The following is a 22394-nucleotide window of genomic DNA, read 5'->3' as shown; positions in this document are numbered from 1 at the left end:
AACCATCCGTGTGGAAACATAGCACAAATTCAGTTTGGTGTCCTGATCATTTACATTAGCCATTAGGGCTGCACAAGCCAGTTCCGGTCCCAAGCCTGGATAAATGTGGAGGGTTGCTTAGGAAGGGCATCCAGCATAAAACATGTGCTAAATTAAATATGCGGATCATGAATGAGAATTTCATACCGGATCGGTCGAGGCCCGGGTTACCAACAGCCGCCACTGTTATTGTTAGCCAACAGGATACCAGTGGAAATTGGGATACGGTTGGCCGAAGGAGGAGAAGGAGAGAAGGAAGATGTCTACAGAGACAGCAGGGAAAGGAGAAGTGTAGGAGAGTGGAGGTTCGGGTTGGTACTTTCAATGTTGGTACTATGACTGGTAAAGGGAGAGAGATAGCTGATATGATGCAGAGGAGAAAAATAGATATGTTGTCAGGAGACCAAGTGGAAAGGGAGTAAGGCCAGGAACATTTAAACTGTTCTATCATGGTGTGGATGGAAAGAGAAATGTGTAGGAGTGATTCTAAAGGAAGAGTACAGTAAGAGTGTAGTGGAGGTGAAGAGAGTTTCTGATAGGATGATGAAAGTAAAGCTGGAAATTGAAGGGGCGATGATAAATGTCATTAGTGCTTATGATTCAGAAATGGGTTGTGAGATGGAGGAGAAGGAAAGATTTTGGAGTGAGTTAGATGAAGTGGTAGATGGTGTACCTAGGAATGAAAGATTGGTGATTGGGGCAGATTTTAGTGGGCATGTAGGTGAAGGGAACAGAGGTGATGAGGAGGTGTGGCTTTAAGGAGAGGAATGTGGAAGGGCAGATGGTGGTAGATTTTAGTAAAAGGATGGAAATGGCAGTGGTAAACACTTATTTTAAGAAGAAGGAGGATCATAGGGTGATGTATAAGAGTGGAGGAAGGTGCACACAGGTGGACTATGTTTTTTGCAGGAGATGCAACCTGAAGAAGATTGGAGACTGTAAGGTGTTGGCATGGTGGTGAAGAGGTGTTGGATGATTAGGCAACTACTGCAGAAGTGATAAGGGAAACAGCTAGAAAGGTACTTGGTGTGACATCTGGAGTTTTGACATTGGACCTCCTGGAGTGTTTAAAGGCTCTGGCATGGAGAAGCTGATGCTGGATCTGTGGTGACCACAAATGCTGAGCTCATAAAACTCGGAGCTACTAACCATATAGACTGTTTAAGACTGCAGAAAGAACAACACTTATAATCTTATACTACAGTAATCATGTTAGTTCTCACTGTCCAGTGTTCTGTATTTTTGAAAGATTTATGATCAAACTCTTGATGTCACCCAGATGAGGATGGGTTCCCCTTTTGAGTCTGGTTCCTCTCAAGGTTTCTTCCTCATAACATCTAAGGGAGTTTTTCCTTGCCACAGTCGCCACGGCTTGCTCATCAGGGACAAATTCACACCATTCACCATCACTGTTGATTTGTGTAAAGCTGCTTTGAGACAATGTCTGTTGTGAAAAGCGCTATACAAATAAACTTGACTTGACTTGACTTGAAATAGAAAGGAAGACAAAGAGACGTGGTGGTTGAATGAGGAAGTGCAAGAGAGCATAAGGAGAAAGAGGTTGGTGAAACAGAATTGGGATCGACAGAGTGATGAGAAAATTAGGCAGGAGTACAAGTAATTGCGGCAGCAGGTAAAGAAGAGAGCCTGGAGAGGTGGAGGTATGCGCTGGAAAGAAGTGGAATGAAAGTCAGTAGAACTAAGACAGGGTACATGTGTGTGAAAGAGAGGGAGAGCAGTGGAGGGGTGCGGTTGCAGGGAGAAGAGGTGGTGAAGGTGGAGGAGTTCAGGTACCTGGGGTCAACAGTGCAGAGTAATGGAGAGTGTGTTAGAGAAGTGAAGAAAAGAGTGCAGGCAGGGTGGAGTGGGTGGAGAAGAGTGATAGCAGGAGTGATTTGTGATAGAAGAGTATCTGTCAGAGTGAAAGGGAAAGTTTATAGGACTGTGGTGAGACCTGCGATGTTGTATGGATTAGAGACAGTGGCATTAAGTAAAAGACAGGAGGTGGAGCTGGAGGTAGCAGAGCTGAAGATGTTGAGGTTTTCATTGGGAGTAACGACGATGACAGGATTAGAAATGAGTTTATTAGAGGGACAGCGCGTGTAGGATGTTTTGGAGACAAGGTGAGGGAGGCGAGATTTAGATTGTTTGGACATGTGCAGAGGAGGGACATGGGGTATATCGGTAGGAGAATGCTGAGGATGGAGCCACCAGGAAGAAGGAAAAAAGGAAGACCAAGGAGGAGGTTTATGGATGTGGTGAGGGAAGACATGCAGGTAGTTGGGGTGAAAGAGGCAGATGTAGAGGACAGGGGGGTATGGAGACAGATGATCCCTTGTGGCGCCCCCTAATGGGAGAAGTCGAAAGAATAATAATAATAAAGAAACTCACTTACATTTTAAAGTGAGAAGGATAAAGATAGGAACATTATAGCCATAATAAATCATAGTACTTTGGATACTTAAGTACATTTGAAGGCAAATACTTCTGTACTTTTGCTCAAGTGAAAATTTAAAGGGAGCACTTTTACTTTTACTGGAGTCATATTTTACCTGTACAGTAAGTGCAAACATAATTGGCAATAGAGCTGTTTCTGATTCTAATCCTTTCTTTAACTCAAGTACATGGTTTGTGTACTTTGTCCAGCACTGCTTGTGTGGCAATCTGTTAATATCTCTGTCTTACAGGAGTTTTTTTGTTAGAGCAAATAATGTCAATTTTGGTCTCATTTGTCTGTAGAACTTTCTGCTAGTCAGTCACTGTCCAATTCTTATGTGTTTTTACCTTTTACTAAGGAATATGTATGAGTTTCAAAAGCAATAATAGTTTCCACATCATTGAGAAGCAATGTATACATACATGATCATGTTTTATGTTAATATAAAGCATATTAAGTATTAGGTCTTTTATATAAGATACTGTTTATTATATTATTATTACTTTGCAAGTGTCTGTATTCTGATTCTGATCAAACTGCAGATGTTAGACAGTTTACTAATAACAAAAGATTTATTTAGATTTTTACAGATACAATACATACAATGGGAATTCAAAAAATTTCATTTGAATGAATAAATGGACATTATAATTTCAAGTATTTCTCAACATGGCTGCGTATTAAACTTGTCTGAAGTTTATTAGATAACATACATACCCGCTGGTGCTATCAAGTCAAACAGTTTCTTACACCGCTTCAGTCTTACATTTACATTTCTGTCATTTCACCAACGGCCTTATCCAGAGCAATGTACAATTATGTCATTTATAGCAAATGAGAAGTTCAGGGTTAAAGGCCTTGCTCAAGGACCCAACAGTGGCAGCCTGGTGGTGCTGGGATTAAAACTCACAACCTTCTAATTGGGAAGATCAGAGTTATAACCACTAAGTTACCATTACCACTTTGCCAGTCTTCGTGGAAAGCAACCTGCAAAACATTGCCCTCAAACATTAGTGATTTTTTTCATCCCATTGGATACTTAGAATTGAATGACTGTGTGTAGGTAATACCTCTGGTGTTCGGGGTCCTGCTGCGGTTATGTGGGAGACTGAGGTCAAAACAAGATGGAGATGGTGTGTTTAGCACCTCCTCAAGCATTGAATGCTCTGTGCAATCCTAAACAAAGAGAGAGAGAGAGAGAGAGAGAGAGAGAGAGAGAGAGCTGCTATAAGAATAAAAGACTTCTTTTTCAATTTTCCATCTTTGAATTATAATTCCACTCTTTACCACAAGGGGCAGTGAGATATTAAGTGGATTCTTGTTCCTGTGCACAGGCATGCTGAGACCCCCTGTCAAAGTCACATACTGATATACAGTCATGTGAAAATGAAAGTGCTTTAAATTCTATGGTTTACTTATCAGTACATCATCAGGAAATCATCTGGTCTTTAATCATGAATGTATCACTTAGTGACTGTTGAAAAATTTCAAGAACAAAAAAAGTACTCTCATTGCTTCTAGGGGTCACAAAAGAATAAAAACTCTCACAGAAGCTGGGCTTTCTATAGCCTTAGCTTTGGCAGAAGTGGGTGTAGAAGAGGGCGTTCTTTTTTCCTCTTTCTCCCTCTTTTCCTGTTCTCGTTCCTTCTCTCTCTGCTGAAGAATGGCGTGATGAGTAGCTCTATAATCCAGAGCAAAGTCGCTAACGGTTTTGCAGAACGCATCCGCGCTTGTCTCCCTCACCATGGTGCGGGAGTAGCCCAGGTACAAAAGGAATGAGTGAAATCTGGCAAGAAGAGATTTCTTTTTAGCAACCGATCAGCACAGGAAGGTGTGTAACTGAGTTATTAAAAATGAAAATAGGTGGAAAAAAGATTATAAAAACACACACAAAGTGCAGAGAAAAAGCATCATATAGCAGATTGGAAAGCACATAATAAGAATAATAATAATAATGTTAGGGAAAATATTTGTTGTATCTTAAACGCTACCTGTTGATGACCCGCCGATGGACAGCTCGAAGCACCTTTAGCCTTTCGTTGCACTCCTTCAGAAATTGTGGCAAGCTCTGGTAGAGGCATGCCTCACTAATGCCTCTCTGCTCATCCCTTTCTCCTCGTCCTGCTCCATTCTTCGTTCCTTCTTTATTTAGCAGATGCAGCTGCTCCCATGATTCTTTGCAACGGGACTCCAGTGCAGAAAGGCTCGACTGCACTTGCAAGTAATCAAACTAACAGAAATATTATTTATCGTAATTATGAATGTTTATTAAGTCTGTTATTCAACAAATAAAAGATCATGAAACAGCTGAAAGATGTCCATCCTAAGCATCCAGTGTCTTAAAAAGAGATTACAGACACACATATTTTACCTTACTGGCTCGGGTGACAGCAGTGATGTCAGAGTACAGGTCCGAGGATTGTGGGTAAAGCTGGAGGAGTAACACACACACGTGGTGTAAAAGAGGCTGCCTGCTGTGGGTGTCCCTGACCTGCGAAAGCTTCCCCAGGTAGCTCAGTTCAAACCCTCGAGCCTGAAGATGCAAAATATCCAAATGAAACATGGTGGGTATGTGATAATAGAACACGCTCCACTAGTCAAGGATTTCTGAACACAATGCTTTGACCACCCCTGTGCAAGCAAGCTCCATGAAGATATAGTTTATTGTGCATGAGTTGGAGTGTAAGATCTTGAGCAATAGAGCTCTGACCTCAACCCTATTAAACGCCTTTGGGATGAATTGGAAAGTTGACTGCACTTCAGGCCTCCTCACCTCACCTACATCAGTACCTGACTTTACTAACACCCGTTCACAGATGCACAAACACACTCCAAAATGTAGTGAAACATCTTCCCAGAAGAGTGGAAATTATTATAACAGCAAATGGGGTCTTAATGTGAAATTGGATGTTCACGATATTGATGATATTACGGTGAGGTGTCCACAAACTTTTATCTTGTTTGCCCTAAAACACGTGTAGCACATCTGGACTTGCAGCCTGCATCAATTCAATATGATGATACGTTTTGATGGACACCATAAATTCATCTTCCTAATGCTGCAAATGTATACAGACAATTTGAGTTTCCATATTTCACCTCTATTCTGCATCATTTCGTTCAGTCTTTGGGCAACATTAGGGATTCAACTGTAATCAAAACCCAAATAAAACATTTGACTGGCCATGTAATCATTTCAGTGATAACAATGTCTCACCTTGCAGCCATTAAGACAATTACCGATGGCAAGTACAGTCGCAAGTATACAGTGGAACGTCTGATTGGTTGCCAGCTGCTCCATTGCAAGCTTGAGATGAAAGAGAGGCTCTGCAATTTCCTGTTTACAAGAACATTCAAAGAAAGCATGAAACAAGCTTGCATAAAAACAAACCCTGATAGCAGCCCCTCTTTATAAACAATAAACGCAAGAAGGAAATGCCATGAAGAATTTAAAATATGACGTGGAAACTCATATTCATATATTCATATTTCATATTTACACAACATATAATATAACACCAGAGCACTCACACAAGCTAATAATAGATGCTATATAATGCATTCACAAATAAACCCGCTTTGGGTTTGAAAACGTTTATACAGTTCTCCGTCTCCATACCCCCCTGTCCTCTACATCTGCCTCTTTCCAACCAACTACCTGCATGTCTTCCCTCACCACATCCATAAACCTCCTCCTTGGTCTTCCTCTTTTCCTCCTTCCTGGTGTCTCCATCCTCAGCATTCTCCTACTGATATACCCCATGTCTCTCCTCTGCACATGTCCAAACCATCTCAATCGTCCCTCTCTCACTTTGTCTCTTTCAATATATATATATATATATATATATATGTGTGTTGCATCCTGATGCTACAATTGTTCAAACAATTTTTTTCTCATTAATCAACACTCAGTACCCCATAATGATAAAAGAAAACAAATTTCTAGAAATGTCTGAATATTTATTAAAAAAGAAAAGAAACGGAAATATCACATATCACATGTACATAAGTATTCACACCCTTTACTCAGTAGCTTTACTTTGACCTTATGGCTTGGTTTTTGCTCTGATATGCATTGTCATCTGTAAGAACTCCAAATCATGTCCAGTCAAGTTCTAGGAACATCTCAGCAATGATCAAGAGAAATAGGAGGCACCTGAACTAAATTTCAAGTGTTTTTGTGAAGGGTCTGAATGTATATGTAATATGTCAATTCTTTTTAAATAAACGTATAGACATTTCTGTCAATTCTGTTTTCACTTTGTCATTATGGGGTACTGAGTGTAGATGAATGAGGGAAAAAAAAGATAATATGATTGTATCAGGAGGCAACATAACACAGGAGATGGAAAATTATTGTGGAAAACATTTTCCTCTAAAGGAATGCATAGCTTGTGTACAGTTGCCTTTTGCATTCCAAGCAGTTTGTTAGATTGATATGTTGGAGAGATATAGCATGCTAAAATGCTTTGTTGCTCACCATATTTGTAAAGAGTAATATGTTACTATGTTCTTTCTGGCAGCTTAAAACAATGTGACAGTTTTCCTTAGACCTCTATTATCATGCATTTCCACCATAGAAGTAAAAAACTGAAGTAAAATTTATTTTGTTGTTGTTTTTCCCACCATTAAATATAATGTATAAATTGCTGAAATATTCAAACAAACCCACTGGGACATAGATCACAGTTAAGGTCACAGAGATCCATTCTTCATTTCATCATCTGCATGATTGCATGCATTGCATTGCTGCCTCATAATTGATGACTGGATGATTGAATGACTGTATAAGTGAACAGGAGTACAGGTGTTCCTAATAAAGTGGACAGTGAGTGTATGATCTTGCACTGGGTTCTTGCTTACTTGTAAATTGCATCAGATAAAAAGTCCCAAATGAATAAACAGAAATTTCACCTTCTCCAGTGTATCGTAGTCCAGTGCAAAAGCCCAGAGTTGAAGCCTGGAGTTCAGGTGTGTGACGGTGCTCAGAGTGAGGAGACATTGCTCAGCAAGGGCCAGGGTACAACGCGGTGTCTGAGCTTTTGCCTCCTTAATCAGTTTCAGCTCTTCCTCAGATGGGACCAGTGAATAAAGCCTCTGCATTAAATACAAATATTTACATCTACATGAATTATTTGGATTCAGCGAAAATGCTACCGGTCGTCCTTTCTACATTAATATACAAAGAAATCATAGAACAGTTGGTGAAATTATGGATCTGTAATTAAGGGTATTTATGGCTATTTAAAGAATTAGGGACTCTACCTGTACATCCTCCCTGTCCAGGACACTGGAGTCCATGCTGTAGATGGCTGGAGGGAGTAGGTGAGGAGGAGGCAGGCTGCTCAGGGCTATAGTAATAATGTTACTCCGCTTCACACCCAATACAGATAAATATGTCTGATTCTGGAAGACACACCACGTGAAACACACATAAACTGCCTTTTTACATATATTGTTTGATTCTTTATTCTCAAACAATTTTTCTTTACCTGTGTTCCACCCTTCCGTGCAGAAAGAGCCTTATTACTGCCACTCTTGCTTTCAAACAGATATTCAAGTCTGTTGGTGTCCAGATGGACCGGTTCCAAAGCAGCCCAAATGGACTGCGACCCAAAACGGCTGACTCTCGGCAGCGGCTGCAAACTCAACAGCTCCTTCCAGTGGAGCCTCAGAGTTCGGCGGCCTGATTTCAAAGCCACCGGATTAACCTGAGGAGAAAGAGCAGGAGGAGGAGGAGGAGGAGGAGCTGGTGGAGGTGCTGGAGGATTTAAATGTTGTCCTGGTTTTTGCCTGGTTGGTGCATTGCTTTGAAAAGGGTCATCATCAACAATGCACAGGTCCAGATCTTCTTCATCCCACAAGTCAGAAAAATCTAAAGCGTTGAGCCGTAGTCGAGGGGTGTGATTAACGAAAGAAGGCCAGGATTGCTCAGAATTTGAGGATTCCAACTGTTTCATTGGTGCTTTTTTTTGTAAAGGTCGCTATGGACAATTAAACCGTGCGTATTCAGAAGAAGAGAGTGCGGTGTTCAGTCTTATTTTTAGATGAATTCCAATTCCAGAGGTTTACACCTTTCTTTCCTCAATGTTCAAAGTTAACGAGAGCTTTTCAATTTTAGACTCTTCATCCTGAGTTTCACATATTAGCTTTCATTTTCCTTGTCACTATCCAAAAATCACTTGAAAGTGTTCCAATAACCATCCAAATCTTCAAGCCTGACCAGTTTCTGGATGTTTCTGGGCGAATCTTGATCCCACAAATGAAATCCTCTCCATCAGATGTCCAAATTTTTGTACCAATCATCTATTTGTGTTATATCCTCCCAGTTCTCCTGTTGTGTAGCTTTGGACCTCCAAGCTAAACGTCGATCACCAGCATGTGCGTCCTCTACTCTTGAGTAGCTGTGTTCGAATAGCTTCTAAACCGACAGTCTGTGTGGGCATCAGTGCGTTTATTTGAGTTGCGCCCTTTTCCTTAATTTCCTTATCACACCAGCATCTCCTGTTTATATTGCTCCCTGAGTATACACAACTGCCCTCTGGTAGTTTGTATACCTCCGCCCTCTTTCTCACCCAAACCAACATCTTCGCTTTTTCTCTTTCTCTCTCTGTTTTTTTTATTTTTATAACTATAACTTAATACATTTAGTAATACATTTAATTTTGAATGTCATAGCATTAATAACAGAAGCCTCTGAAATGGTACCAATGGTACCTTTTTGGAGTGAAAGCATACTTTCAAGTCAAATCAACTCAGTTTTATCAGACTGAACTAAAAACTTTAAAAAAAATAAACTTAAAAAAAATAAAAATAAAAAAATTATTCATGATGGAGTGGTATGATGTGGCTCAATTAAGTGGTAAGATTACTTTTTTCAATTATTATGAATTTTATTCATTAATGTAAGACTCTTAACAACAACAACAACAACAATCACAATTTTATTTTAGTTCCTATTATCACTTATGCTATAGCAGCCATAATCATTCCCTCACTTTCACTTCTAGTGAAGTGAATCGAATAAGAGTGGTAGCTCAGTGTTTAAGGGTTGCTGAGAGGATGGTTGTGGGTTCAAGCCCCAGTATTGCCACACTGCTACTCTTTGGGCCCTTGAACAAAGCCCCTAACCCTGCATGCTCTATAGGTGCTGTATCACGGCTGGCTGTGAGCCACGCTCCCTAACATCGCTAGTATATGCAAAAAAAGAAAAAAGAATTTCACTATGTCGTATCTACATGTGACGAATAAAAAGCACCTTTAACCATTATTTTCTGAACTTTTCTAACAGAAATTGAGAAACCATTTGCAACACAGCACTTCAGATGCCAGATGCTAACCCCTTATCATGAGACCATGGGAAAATATTCAACAAAAACATTCTGTTTTTCCATTTTTACTGTATTACACTAATCAGTACAGAATTCTGTCCATATATAGTAGTACGTTTTTATTCTTTATTCAAAGGAAATCCACTTTGAAATCAAATGTTTTATTTAATTCCGAATGACGTCAACACGCATTTCATTTTGACACTAGAAAATGAAGGATTGAGAAATACTAGTGACACTAGAGGTCTAATTTGAACGAAAACCAACATAAAATGATAGCATAGAGGAAATGTGGAAAAAACTAAATTAAATAAAAAAAAAAAACACCACCACAACAGAACACTAACTGTATTTCATTTGATTTGCATACAGTATCAAAACCTTTCACCTTCACCATAAGTTATTACAAGAAGGCACTGTATAATGAGTAAAGTTTAATAAGTTTAAAATCTGCAAATCTCACTTTATTAAAAAATGCACTCATTGTCGCTCATATAAGCCACACATGTTAGAAAAGTTTCAAGCATCCAAGTGGTTGCATTGTATAGTTATATATATTGTGTAGTAACTGTGTCTGGTCTAATGATACTTTCTCATTTAAAGTTTTATAAATTTTCTATCATTATAAAAGTTCTGTTGGTTTGTTCATATAGTAGTAAACTTTTAATTTATTTTCAGTCTTCACACATTTTAAATAATGTGTTTCATTACAGTCAGGTCCTAAGTAGCCATAGGATTTTACACTCAACACTACAGAGAATCTTCTTTACATTTTATAAAATAGAAAAATATATAAACAAATTGACAATATTTGTATACAGCAAAACTCACACAAGTTTATAACATAAGATATCTGGTTAGTCAGTCAGCCAGCCAGCAAAATAATGTAAAAACATAATCAATGAAACATAGTAGAGATATTAAGAGATTAAGAGATCCGCAATCACCCGGTCTTGAAACAATACCAGGTTTTGAATCGCAAAAGCATCCTGGGGAAAATGTATATATATAAAACACTGTATTGTTGTGCTTTATTGTTTTGCTCATTTTAGCCAAATTGCTATGGGGAGGCAATTTGATGATTTCATGTCAAATTAAATGTTAAACCCATTTGGATGATACAGGATGTTTAACATACTGCACTTAGATGAATATAGTGATATTCATAGTGGGATCCATATCATTATTACAAAGAGTTTGTTTTTTTTGTCCTTTGTTTTAAACATATGTTATTTTCTCCACTAAGTTCCAGCCCTAGTCATAGTAAACCCAGTCATATACACTTTAGTGATACTGACAGATTTTTTTTGTTTGGTATGTTGGAAGTGTTGGTTTAGATACTGAAATGTGTTCTATTAATCAGGGACTAATGAACTTCTAATTCTAAAATTTTTTCAATTTCTGATATCTCATATATATTTTATTTCAGCCACTTTTCATGTGTTATTTTCAACTTCTTTTCCATGTCGCTCTCAAAGACATTCACATTTGCTTGAAAACCCATGGGAGGTGATAGAAATCGCTCGTACAGCAATGCCCCATGATTACACTTAACGATGCGTAATTATCCAGTGGCTCCAGCGTCAGTGTCTCGAGCAAGAGGCCAAATGATCATGTCGCTAAACCACACCCTTTCCTCTGACAGACAGGACAAGAAATTTCCCCTAACTCCCTTAAAGAACCACTATTTGCACAACAACTGCAGAAAATCAGCACCGAATTCACAGCATTTGAGCACTTTATTCAGCACAACAGCCGAACAGGAACCTCAAGGAGTCTCAGCTTTACCAAACTACCCAGATGAAGCCTGAATAATGAGCGTAGTGACATGTTTACAATCGTCAGGATTCTACAAAATGATAATAATACAATGTTTTTTTTGTTATTGTCCCCTCAACCTCTTTATGAACAGGGCATATTATGTCAATACGTCAAATATGTCATATGGACTGAAACGTAATGTTCGATTTTGTAAGTGTTAACGAAAAAAATTGATTATATGAGATGATGTTTATTAAAAGAAAATGCAATCAGAAGTCCTTGAATTATGTCAAAATCCTTCCTGGACACTACAATGTCTTCCAATTCTTCTCAAAATCTACATAATTGGTTAATATTTTGTTATAATGCTTTCTGATTATCAAATAAACTCGCACTTCTTTTCTAAGACCACTTGAAGACCCCAGTTCGTGCACTCGCATGCTAGGATTACATTTTTTTTACTGCGCATGCGCGTCGCGCGTCCCCGCGTCCTGCCTTGCTCTGCGCGTCCGCGTTCTGTCTCCGCCCACACAGCCGCCGTGCGCGGTTACGTTCCCTGTTTTGGGAATTTTTTATTTATGGCACGCGCGCTCCCGACGACGCGCTCTGTAGCTCTGGGACGCCGACTACAATGTCAAACCTTCTAGGAGTTCCACAAATTTTTACACCAAGGGCAGAAGATCCGTCGTGATTTGATCTTTTATTTTTATTTTTTGACCACATTGGCTTTTCACTTGAAGTGATATATATAATATTCTTTTTTGTTTTGTTTTTGCGCAAAAGTGATGAGGGCTGCACAATAACCTAAGCCAAGGTATGTGCCATATATATATATATAATATAATTTATTTTATATATCTAATATATTTTAGATGCGTATGTTTGTATGTGTCATTTATTATAGCTATAATTATAACACTTTTGAGGCTGTATCTGTCTCTAGAATAAATCTCTAGGCTGGATTACGTAATGATCAGGGCTGCGTATCAAACCGCATGCTGTCTTATAAAAGCGTACAGACGCCAACAACGCTGGCGTACTGCATATGCACACTACTTAGTAGGGCAGCATGCGTTTTTGGAACACAGCCCATCTGCTGGACTCATCACTGTAAAAGTAAGCATGTTAACATGTCCTGGTTTATTCATTCAAAACCACAAGTTGGAACACTACATCAAAATTTGGTCTTCATCCATATTTCATCCAGGCATGACATGCTGAAATATATGCCATATATAGATGTTTATTTTTTTTATTTTTTTATTATATAACCCTTTTATTCACCTACTAATAAATGCTCATATTTAGGTCTATGTTAGAGCGACGAAGACAGAAATGGAGGTGAAGAGGCGAAGAGACTCCAGTGGGCAGTTCTCTGACAACTCGGACCATGACTGTGAGGTACAGAGGTGTGTGTTTGTGGTTGTGCGGCTGGGGTCGAATGTTGGGCCAAGGAATAAGAAGGGTTAGGAAAGGGGTGATGTGGGATGGCAGGGTGTGAAGGCGATGAGGGATATTGGAATAGAGGGTTGGTGGAATGAGGGGAATTTGTGATGAGCTTGGAATGTTAGGACATGAGATAAGCTGATCTGGAGGCGTGGAATGATAGGTCACAGAATGTGATGATAAGAATGAGACGGTGGAATGAGTGTGAAAGGGATGATGAGGTGTGGAATGGAAGGATGGAGGCGTAGGTTGAGAGCCAAGAAAGAGTGAGGAATGGGTGATGTACAAGGATGTGGCAAGGAATTTATGGGATGCAGGACATGGGGCATAAAGTGGTGTTGGATGGTGTAATATCATATAAGGAGTTGATGAGACATGGAGTGATGTGAATGATAGGGGTATGAGGGGAAGTAAGATGGGGGTACATACAGTAGAATAAAGAGGCATGGGGTGAAGGGACGAGGTAATCGGTACAAGGGGAACTTCTAAAGGTGGGGGATGATATGGTATGGGATATTTAGGGAATGTGATGAGGGAAGGTAAAGTGTGTATGTGGTGCATTACTATAATAACTACATGGTAGTTACTTAAAGGGTTTACTGAGTCAGTGCAGGTATGGGTCATAACCTATTCCCTACGAATTAAGTTTAATATGTGAACCTATTTTCTCTTCAGGTAACGTTTCCCATAAAACCAACCATGCCACATTTGTCTACCTGCTGATGGCTACAGTTGCTTCATCTTGACATAAAGTGTCATGAGTGCAGTGTTTGGTCTTTTAGTCTCTCGCTCGTCTCCTCACCTGAACACAAATCAAATCTTATTTGTCACGTACACATACATACAGAGTACGACATGCAGCGAAATGCTTTTTACGACGGTCCGGAATGAGGGAATAGAATGAGGAGAAAAATAAACAAGGAAAGAAAGAAGTGTATATACAAGGATATATATACAAGGATGCGTATTTAGGTGATTTGACGTGATTGTGAAGTGTCCGTGTGCGGTATGGTGTGGTAGAAAGTGCCACTGTGCTGTGCAAGTCCAGCGTGATTAAAGTGACTAAAGTGTAGTAGTGCAAAAATGTGCAGAAAAAGTGTTAAGATGGAGAGAGTGGACCAGTTGTAGATCCTGGGTTGTTACACTCTGCTGAACCAGAGCAGGCTTCAAAGCTACACTTTTGGATAGATTACTAACAAGCTGAGATGAGTTGCTTGGTGGTCGTATGAAATATCACTGTGAGTGTATCGCACAACTGCTAACATCTTAACACGAAAAGACACATTCGAATACAGCAAAGAGACATTATCAATGCTGTGTTTAAGAAGCGCATCACCGCTGTATTCTCTTACTGTTTTAGGAAAGCAGCCTGAAGTGTAATGAATGTGGGAAAAACAGGGCAATAATGGCCAGATACTCAGAGGGCTACGGCACTGAGGTAAGTAGGTGTGCGTTTGTGAGGAAAGAGAGCGATATTCTGAGAGGAGTTGTAGAAGCAATGTGTTTGCTCCTGCCTATGACTCATGTTGCAGGAAGAGTGCGGCCAGTCCGATCCTCAGCGAGAGAGCGATGCAGATGCAGACGTAGAGGATGCAGACACCAGGTAAATGACTCAGACACTAGTCATCAAATATGCTCACTATGGACTCAGAATGCCAAAGCTATTTAAAAAGAAAAATCTCTGCTGCAGGTAGCTATTTTCTCCCACACTAGACATGAATAATCTTAGATTTTCAAGCTTTTATAACTTAAGTTGGTATCTGGTAGCAGAGCTGAAGATGTTAAGGAGTGATAAGGATGGACAGGATTAGAAATGAGATTATTAGAGGGACAGCGCATGTAGGACGTTTTGGAGACAAGGTGAGGGAGGCGCGATTGAGATGGTTTGGACATGTACAGAGGAGGGACATGGGGTATATCAGTAGGAGAATGCTGAGGATGGAGCCACCAGGAAGGAGGAGGAAAAGAGGAAGACCAAGGAGGAGGTTTATGGATGTGGTGAGGGAAGACATGAAGGTAGTTGGTGTGAAAGAGGCAGATGTAGAGGACAGGGGGGTATGGAGACGGATGATCCGCTGTGGCGACCCCTAATGGGAGAAGCCGAAAGAAGAAGAATGTTTCAGATCATCAAACTAATTTATATATTAGTCAAAGATAACACAAGTGAACACAAGTGCAGTTTTTAAATGAAAGTTTTTATTATTGAGGGAAAACAAAATCCAAAACTGCATGGTCCTGTGTGAAAAAGTGTTTGCCCCTAAACCTAATAACTGGTTTGGCCACCCTTAGCAGCAACAACTGCAATCAAGCGTTTGCGATAACTTGCTGTGAGTCTGTTCCAGCGCTGTGGAAAAATTTTCGGTCCACTCTATTATGCAGAATTGTTGTAATTCAGGCACATTGGAGGGTTTTTGAGCATGAACCGCCTTTTTAAGGTCATGCCACAGCATCTCAATAGGATTCAGGTCTGGACTTTGACTAGGCCACTCCAAAGTGTTCATTTGTTTTTTCTTCAGCCATTCAGAGGTGGACTTGCTGGTGTGTTTTGGATCATTGTACACACCACTGTATACTAAAATACCAGAAATGGCTTTGCTAGCTATTAGCGATTTTGACCATTAAGTTAGTTCAACATTCCAATTAGGGGTCCAAACACAGATGGCACTACTTTTCTTCTTCTGGCCAAGGTGTTTGATAAGATTTTTACCTAATTTAGGTCAATTTCTAATTGATTTAGAATTAGATTTATTCATATATTTTTTTCACTGCTCCACCTACAAATTTAGTATAATTAACAGCAAATTATTTACATTATCTCCAGAGTGATCATCACAAAAAAAACTAAAACATTTTATACTTTAATACATCCCATTTCACATTTAGTAACTATTTGCTGCTATAATAACCTCCACTCTCCTGGGAAGATGTTCCACTAGATTTTGTGAAGATTTGCACTCACTCATTTATAGAAGTGTTAGTAAAGTGATGTTCCACTAGATTTTGAAGTGTGCTTGAGGAGATTTTGCTAATTCAGCCACAAGAACATTAGTCAAGTCAGATACTAATGTAGGTGAGGTGAAGAGACCTGGGGTTCAGTCAGCATTCCAATTCATACCAAAGGTGTTCAGTAGGTTTTAGGTTAGTGGTTCATGGCAGGCCACTCATGATCTTATACTCCAACCCATGTACACCATATCTTCATGGAGCTGGATTGTGCACAGTGCCATTGTCATGCTGGAACTGGTTTGGGTCTCCTATTTCAAGTGAAGAGAAAATATAATGCTACTGCATTCAAAGACATGCAATACAGTTGTGTGCCTCCACTTTTGTGGTAACGGTTTGGGAAAGAACCGCACATTGTGTTGCTTTTGCCCATTTAAGGCAAATGATTACTGGTACTGAAAGCAGAGGCGTTTATGGTTTCAGCACTTAGTAAAAATAAGTTTTAAGGTGTAGGAAAGATGTCAAGGTCATTTTTTTATTTATTTTTGTATAATATACTAAGCTCTGTTTTAAGTCTTATTAACTGAACAAAAGTGATAATGTAACTTAATGGACATGTAGTAAACTTAATTTCAGTGTTATTATTGGAAAATAATCATCTTTTTCTTTGATAGAGTCAAAGTCTTGCTGTAAAAATAGTCATGAAGAGTTTGACTAACCAATATCATTATCATCTCGAGTGAATGCACCACTGATGTTGGAAAAAAAGATGTCTATTGGTTTGTGATATTTCTATTGGTCCAGACAACAAATCGTGGGTTCTCTCCAGCGAATCAGCTCTCGGAAGCGAAGGCGTCAGCGGGTAACTCGGCAAGACACCACAGAGAGCGAGGACGATGGAGGACAGAGCAGACAGAACCACCGCTGGAGTCTCAGACTGAGTCCCCATCGCTCCCCCAGCAGAACCATACTAGAGGTTTATTATTATTATTATGTTTATTATTAATATTATTATTATTATTATTATTATTATTATTATTATAACTGTACCTGTAACACACCCTCATTTAATCTATCTCATTTAATCTATCTCTCACACACTGGTCCATATTTAATTCTACAATCCAAAATCCCAAAAAGTTGGGACACTGTGCACACATTGATTTGCAAATCTCACAAACCTGTATTTTACTCGCAATAGAAAATAGAACAATATAAAATGTTTAAATACAATTTTTTTGCCATTTTAAGTAAAAAAAGGTAAAATTAAATTTGATGGCTGCAACATTGAGACGTTGAGACATTGAGAACGTTGAGACAGAGGAAACAGAAGGCTAAAACTGTAAGTGTTACTAGAAAGAAAGAGCCAAAAGAAAATCTTGCAACTGATTAGTTTAATTGGCGATAGGTAGGTAAGATAATTGGGTATAAAAAGAGCATCTTAGAGATGGGCAGAGGTTCACGTATCTGTGTAAAGCTTTATCTACATATGTTCCTCAAGGTAATATTGCAAAGACTTTAAATATCTCATCATCTACAGTACATAATAGCATCAAAATATTTAAAGAATCTGGGGAAATCTCTGTGTAAGGCACAAGGCGTTCTCTGTGCCATTCCAAATGGAAGTTAAATCTCTATCATGCAAAGTAGAAGCCATATGTAAGCATGATTTAGATACATTGCTGTCATTCTCTGGTCCAATGCTCACTTTAAAATGTCTGTGGCAAAGTGGAAAATGATTTAAAATTTGACATTCTTTTTGGCAACCATGGGCTTCTTAGTCAGTGCTCTGTCAAAAGGCCTGCATCTCTTATGGTATGGGGATGCATTAGTGTCTATGGAATGGGCAGCTTTTATATCTGGAAAGGCTCCATCAATGCTGAAAGATATAGGTTTTAGAGCAGGATATGCCCCCATCCAGACGACGTCTTTTTCAAGGAAGGCCTTGCATATTTGAAGGCAGAGAAAGACGACCCAGAACTGTTTATCAGTTAGAATCCTATATCAGGCAAGAATGGGACAACATTCCTCTCTGGAAACTCCAGCAACTGGTTTCCTCAGTTCCTAGACGTTTACAGAATGTTGTTAAAAGAAGAGAAGACGAAACACTGTGGTAGGAATGCGTCTGTTCCAACTGTTCCTAAAATGGTACATTTTTTGTCAGTTTAAACATTTAACATGTTTTCTATGTTCCTTTGTATAGAAAACATGGGTTTATGAGATTTGAAACTTGAACTTTTTGGAATTGGGGTTGTACCTGTGTCATTCCCTCTTGCCAGCTGTCTTTCCACTGATATACTGTACATCTCTTTCTGGTCACTGTGCCAGATACACATACATGTTCTCTTCCCCCTCCACATTTATTTCTTTACATTTATTTGTATCAATCTCTGAATCCTTCTGTTCTAATAATAACATTCTCCATTTGTCTACTCGTGTCATTCTTTCACCCCATGTGCCATGTACATGAGATGGGCCAAAGTATTGAAACACTTGACTTTTCCAGCCATGTGTGGTTCTTCCTTAAACGGTTATCAGTTATAAAACTTTATAAACTTACGGTTATAAGTGAGGGGTACAAAATAGTATCGGATGTTTTTGGATGCGGTAGCATTACATTTCAGTTCAATTCAATTCAATTTTATTTGTATAGTGCTTTCAACAATGGACACTGCCCCAATGCAGCTTTTCAGATTGAAATAGAATAAAACTTTTACATTTAGAAATCAGTCCTTACAATGGCAAGAAAAGAAACTCTCTCAGATTGTAAAAGGAAGAACCTTGAAAGGAAGAAACCCTAAAAAGGCAAACCAAATTTAACTTGAACTAGGAAACCCAAATATGAAAATATGGTTTACCTGGGTTATAGTGAAAGACTTTAAGTAGCTTGAGCCTACTGGACCCAACAGCTTTGGAATGAATTGGAACACTGACTGCACCCAAGGTTTCTTCGCCCTACATCAGTATCTAACTTCACTCACAACCTTGTGTCTGAATGAGCACAAATCCCCACAAGCACACTTCAAAATCTAGTGGAACATCTTCCCTGAAGAGTAGAGAATATCATACCAGCAAATGGGGACTAAATGTGGAATTGGATGTTCAAAAAAGCATGTACATATATCATAGTCAATTGCTCACAAACTTTTGTCCATATTGTGTTACCTAGATAATATTGATGTAATTGATTTTATACATGGTATTGGCTTACAACATAAGCTGTACATTTGTCTTCCTTTCTGTGCTTCCACTCTTCCTCTCTGCCTCTTACCTACTCTGTCCTATAGGAAAGTGTTTCTCAGGTCAGGCCATTGGTGATTTGTCACTGTAATCCAGCAGGTACCCCGGTTGCTCCGGACAACCAACCCGATACAGGAAAATGGTCACCAAATATACAGCCTTTCTCTCTCTCTTTACCGCTTCTCTTCTTTCTTTTTGTTCTCCCCCTCTTTATTTCGATCATAATTGTGTTCTTTTCATTCCTCCTCCCACTCACTAATACCTGAACTCCCCTGAAACAGATACCTCAAGGAAGTAGTTATTTTGCTAAAGTGTACTATGAGAAGCACAAAAACTGGCCCTTGAATTGAACAGAAGTACATGTTAACTAGTGGACATGAGTTGCATTAATTATCCGAAGCCGTTATGTAAGAGTTTCATTGTAATGTCTGCACTATTTAGTAAAACTTTGGAAAGAACTCATTCTTTATTTTTATTTTTTATTGAATTCACTCCTTATTCGTTTTTGTTATCTTGAATTTTTAATGTTTATTCTCTCACAGTAATCCACTGCATTGCATTTATTAATAGTTTCAAATGATGAAATCGCTAGTTATTACGGCTTACACGGTTGTTTTTAAAGCTCAGATGTTATTTCTTCCTGTATGTGTGTGTAAAGAATGTTTGAGGGCCAAAGAATCACAGTAACGTAAAAGACTGAAAAGGGAAACGAATTACTATGCAATGTACAGCAAGTCTTTTGAGTTATGATTATGATAGAAAATGCATTTTTTTTGTGAACGCATGGCTGAAGTGATGTTGAAGCAAACCTCAACTGGCGCATCGAGTCTGCGATAAGCGGCCGAGCCTATTACTTATGTCGATTTATTTTCGCATCAGTGTTAGCATTGACGATTTAAATGCTAGTTACGTTCAAGTGAGGAGTACATCTAATGTCATTTTGTTCCCCTCTACATATCTTAATAATGACCCTGATGCAGTTGCTCAGGAATGATCCTTTTCAGTATTATGTTTTAATGCTATTCATTTTGTGCCATTAATATTTTTTTGTCCATGCTTTTTTTCTTAAAATGAGGTGTACGTTTGTGAACAATTTGGGTCCATTTAAACATAAATAAAAAAATAGCTTGAAAGCAGATGTCTAATTGTGTTTTATGGAAAAAATCTCAACACTGGAAAATATTTTTTATTTTAATTTCAAAGCATGTGCAAAATCACTGGTTATATGATTACTGTATAGGCTGAATCCGGAAAAGATTTTGATCATAAACCCAAACACACCAGCTTCTCGTGGTCTATACAAGGAAACATGATTCAAGAGAAAGAGTTGTCTTGTGATTTGTTTCTAAGGTATATAGCTTGTGAAGAGATGTGTGAGTGGCACTTAGTAAACAATAAACGCCGAACATAGTCATCATGACCCGGGACAAAGTCTGGATGAGATGACAATGTGTCAACGCAGACACTCTGAGCATTAAGTCAATTGCCAGCCTTGGCAGCGGAGAAGAGAAAGTCTGAGCAGTATATAAGGGTAGATGGGTTCATGCAGCTCTATATTCAGTGCCATGTAAACTTTTAAACAACTTTTTATCCATTATAACAATCTGCTGATGTATGATTGCTAATCTTTTTGAGGTTTGCTGGAGAGTGTTACACAACATGACTAAAACAATTTTTTATGAAAATAATGTGAAACACGTGAAAACGATTTCAATGCAGAAAAAATATGTGGCGAAATTCTAATAGTTGATTCTTATTTGCAATCTCCTTTTTTATGTACCAGTGTTTTTTTGTTTTTTTGATTTGCTTGAAAACTAGCTTTGGTTATATTTGATATCTTGATAGCTAGTGGGGGCATATTTGGTTGTGGTATCAAAGTCTGGCCAGTTAATATATATTATATTTATATATTTATATTATTATTTATAGTCTATAAACATGTGCAAACAAATTCTATTGCAAAAATTAGTTTTACAGTCTGAAAGAAACTTTTCATTTGTTTTTGTTTTACAAGCAGCCGGTACACATTATAGCTTAGCTGGCTAGCTAGAGAAAGTATATTTCTTAACATTAGGTTTGGATTAGCATGTGTAGCTAGAGAGAGAGAGAGAGAGAGAGAGAGAGAGAGAGAGATAATTAAATTCCATTCAATTCATTTTTATAGCGATTTTAACAATGAACATTGTTTCAAAGCGACTTTACACAGATATTGTGGTGATAAAGAATGTTCTCTATGTGTACGTTTGTCCTTGATGAGCAAGCCGGTGCCGACTGTGGCAAGAAAAAACTCCCCGAGATGGCATAAGGAATAAAAAATTATGTCATTGTCCTTAATATGATTTATATTCAGGTGGATAAGTAGCAAAACAAATTATTAATAAAAATAACACTAGAGACCCAACATGATATTCATGACAATAAAAGCTTTTAACCTCAACTGTCATTCTTCTGGATTTTGTTCAGTTTCTAGATCCAGCAGGATTGTGTTTGTTTTTATTACGTGACTCTTTACCAGGTTTGTGAGTTTCATGCAAAAATGTGTGCATGATTGCAAATTCAAAGCAACATACAAATGCCTATGTGTAATGAATCACTCATTAATCAGTAGTAGTGTAAGTGGTAATAGTAAGTTTCCCTACTGAATCAGATCAGTAAGTGTAGACTTAATGAAAAGGACCACAAAAATAATAATTTTTTACAAAGATTCCTTTGTATTCTCTTGTCCTGTAATGATTAAAAAAATGTACATTGTGTAAGCAGGACCTCTCAGGACTAGCAATGTCTAGCTAGTTAGCATCAATAAAAATTAGAGCCAAAAGGTAACACAGATTTGAGGGAGCTCTGAGGTATCTAAGTATCCAAAGTACTGTAAATTTTTAATGGCTATAAAGAATTTTATCATTTTTGTCACACGACTCAGATTGTGTGAAAAGACCCTAATGTTACTCTTAACACACCAATCTTTTAATAGAATGATATAAATTAGTCAAACACTAATATCTATTCAAATTATCAGCTCAGCTTTTGCAAATTTGCATTCAAATGTCCATTAGAGACCCGATTATAATCCATCCCTTTTTCCCTTTGATTTTGGTTCCTCATACAATCTCAGGGAGTTTTCTCCTGCCACTGTTGCTACTGGCTCACTCATTAGGGCTAAACTTAATGTAACTAATTTCTGGTGCTGCAATTCTTAT

General features: G+C 38.5%; 2 protein-coding genes across 3 annotated transcripts; one reads left to right on the top strand and one right to left on the bottom strand.

Annotated features, from left to right (window-relative positions):
- Window positions 1–3035: 3035 nt before the first annotated feature.
- On the bottom strand, window positions 3036–8926 carry si:ch211-63p21.2 (FH1/FH2 domain-containing protein 3). The gene is made up of 9 exons (XM_046842704.1): window positions 7969–8926; window positions 7742–7882; window positions 7391–7573; window positions 5694–5813; window positions 4848–5009; window positions 4468–4706; window positions 4025–4262; window positions 3547–3652; window positions 3036–3463 (listed from the first exon to the last, which is right to left on the bottom strand). The coding sequence occupies exons 1-9, from the start codon at window positions 8434–8436 to the stop codon at window positions 3432–3434; spliced, it is 1689 nt and encodes a 562-aa protein (XP_046698660.1). The 5' UTR covers window positions 8437–8926; the 3' UTR covers window positions 3036–3431.
- Window positions 8927–12093: 3167 nt separating this feature from the next.
- si:ch211-63p21.1 lies at window positions 12094–20330 on the top strand. Of its 2 annotated transcripts, none has more exons than XM_046843518.1 (6): window positions 12094–12382; window positions 12877–12969; window positions 14375–14452; window positions 14547–14617; window positions 16762–16933; window positions 19245–20330. In XM_046843518.1, exons 2-6 carry the CDS (start codon window positions 12904–12906, stop codon window positions 19461–19463), a joined length of 606 nt encoding a protein of 201 aa, XP_046699474.1. In that variant the 5' UTR covers window positions 12094–12382; window positions 12877–12903; the 3' UTR covers window positions 19464–20330. The 2 variants fall into 2 exon arrangements, with proteins under 2 accessions (XP_046699474.1, XP_046699475.1); XM_046843519.1 differs by having other exon boundaries at window positions 12877–12977.
- Window positions 20331–22394: the final 2064 nt, after the last annotated feature.

This window comes from Silurus meridionalis, chromosome 28 (genome assembly GCF_014805685.1).
Source record: "Silurus meridionalis isolate SWU-2019-XX chromosome 28, ASM1480568v1, whole genome shotgun sequence".
In the NCBI taxonomy this organism is placed as follows: Eukaryota; Metazoa; Chordata; class Actinopteri; order Siluriformes; family Siluridae; genus Silurus; species Silurus meridionalis.
This window is presented reverse-complemented; position numbering and strand designations above follow the sequence as displayed.

What these genes read in the sequence shown, in the direction of transcription:
- si:ch211-63p21.2 (XM_046842704.1), bottom strand. Translation starts at nt 8,436, where the DNA reads ATGAAACAGTTGGAATCCTCAAATTCTGAGCAATCCTGGCCTTCTTTC. An exon ending in ATTGTCTTAATGGCTGCAAG is followed by an intron (nt 5,010 to 5,693) that starts GTGAGACATTGT and finishes TTGCATCTTCAG; the next exon opens with GCTCGAGGGTTTGAACTGAG. An exon ending in CAGGACCCCGAACACCAGAG is followed by an intron (nt 3,464 to 3,546) that starts GTATTACCTACA and finishes AATGTTTTGCAG; the next exon opens with GTTGCTTTCCACGAAGACTG.
- si:ch211-63p21.1 (XM_046843518.1), top strand. Translation starts at nt 12,904, where the DNA reads ATGGAGGTGAAGAGGCGAAGAGACTCCAGTGGGCAGTTCTCTGACAAC. An exon ending in CAGAGGGCTACGGCACTGAG is followed by an intron (nt 14,453 to 14,546) that starts GTAAGTAGGTGT and finishes CTCATGTTGCAG; the next exon opens with GAAGAGTGCGGCCAGTCCGA. An exon ending in GTAGAGGATGCAGACACCAG is followed by an intron (nt 14,618 to 16,761) that starts GTAAATGACTCA and finishes CTATTGGTCCAG; the next exon opens with ACAACAAATCGTGGGTTCTC.